Consider the following 1,660-nt stretch of genomic DNA (forward strand, 5'->3'; position numbering starts at 1 on the left):
ATAGTGGTGGAATATGATCATAGTGGTGGAATATGATCATAGTGGGGGAATATGATCATAGTGGTGGAATATGATCATAGTGGTGGAATATGATCATAGTGGTGGAATATGATCATAGTGGTGGGGTATGAATGTACAGGAGGTTATTGGGTATGTAGCTCACATTCGCAGAGTCGGTTCTTTCGCAAGATTAGAGACGTAATAGACGAAGTACCTGTCGCCTTCTTTAATTGCCATGTCCAGTTCCTGTGCGCTCAGGTAAAATTGATTATTTTCATGCTGACTGCCTTTGACCTCAATAAACATTACCTCTGTGTTAGACTCGTCCAGAACAACTACATCATAGGGTAGTCTTGTTTCCTCCGATCGATTTACCCAACATGGTTTCAGCCCTGTGCCAGCAAGTTCTCTCTCCAACATTTCGTTTACAACGTACTCGCCCTTATGACCTGTGATCGAGTTCATATAACTCTGTCTAGGTCGCATGCTGTACGTCATGACATACTTGTTCGGGTTGGATACAGTACTGAACGGTTGCAGTTTCTGTTTCTTGGGAGTCGCGTGCCGATTTCCCGAAGAGTTCTTTTTCCGCCGGGAATCGGTTCTAGCGTGCCCTGACGGGTTCGGGCCTGACGGGTTCGAACCTGACGGGTTCGGGCCTGACGGGTTCGGACCTGACGGGTTCGGACCTGACGGGTTCGGACCTGACGAGTTCGGACCTGATGGGTTCGGACCTGACGGGTTCGGACCTGACGGGTTCGGATCTGATGGGTTCGGATCTGATGGGTTCGGATCTGATGGGTTCGGATCTGCTGATGCACTTGCACTGTCTCCAGTCCCGGCTTGACCTGGGCGGTTCGTGGCTTCTGAGTGGTCTCCGCTTTCTATACGGTCTGCGGGATGTTTAGGAAGGGGGGCTTTCACGGGAGTGGATCCCGAGTTGGTTTCCAACCCCACCCGTTTATTGCGGCTCGTGTCGTCGTCTGAGATAACCAACGTCTCTCGAGGCTTTTGGCCACCCTTTTTCCGCGTTGGAGACTTCACCAGCTGCTGCTGTTTGGCCAACCATGCTTTTTTCCCCTTTCGTATCTTCTTCTTCAGTGAAGCAAACTCCTCCTCTGACGAGACTTTCCGCACATCCAGCATTCCCCACATCTGACCATCCGAGCTATCCGAGACGCTGCCCAAAGACGACAAATACTCCCCTTCCATATTTTTTACTATTTGTCCCTCCCCGCCTAACCTCTCTTACTAGGCCCTTGCTTCTTGCGACTTGACCCTGGTCGACCAACCCCAAATGGCCAAGCCCGAATTCAAATAACCAACCCCTAATCGAGGAAAAAGAGACGACCTAGACGTATTGGCATATGGACATTAACATGGATCGCAGCGTTAGCCGGAGAGAGTACCTTTTGCCGGAAGTTTAGTCGGAAGTTTAGCGGGAGTTGTACGAATCACGATGTAGCCAGTTCGATACCATCGCGGCGAAAGGCGGGGTTAGACAACACTCGTGGGGCTGACTCATGCGTCATGTGGGTGGCATTGAGACGACATGCTGGCTACTGGAGTAAAAGTACGCACGCTGTCAATTGACCCTTCGTTTTTGTTGCATGGCGCCAACCCCGAAAAAGGCTATGGCAGTTTCGAAACGGAGGAAGGG

General features: G+C 50.8%; 1 protein-coding gene across 1 annotated transcript; it reads right to left on the reverse strand.

Annotated features, from left to right (window-relative positions):
• Window positions 1-159: 159 nt before the first annotated feature.
• Window positions 160-1,212, reverse strand: GNI_035090 (hypothetical protein; the record flags this gene model as incomplete). The annotated part of the gene is made up of 1 exon (XM_011130962.1): window positions 160-1,212. One exon carries the CDS (start codon window positions 1,210-1,212, stop codon window positions 160-162), a length of 1,053 nt encoding a protein of 350 aa, XP_011129264.1.
• Window positions 1,213-1,660: the final 448 nt, after the last annotated feature.

Source organism: Gregarina niphandrodes (genome assembly GCF_000223845.1).
Source record: "Gregarina niphandrodes unplaced genomic scaffold scaffold00004, whole genome shotgun sequence".
In the NCBI taxonomy this organism is placed as follows: domain Eukaryota; phylum Apicomplexa; class Conoidasida; order Eugregarinorida; family Gregarinidae; genus Gregarina; species Gregarina niphandrodes.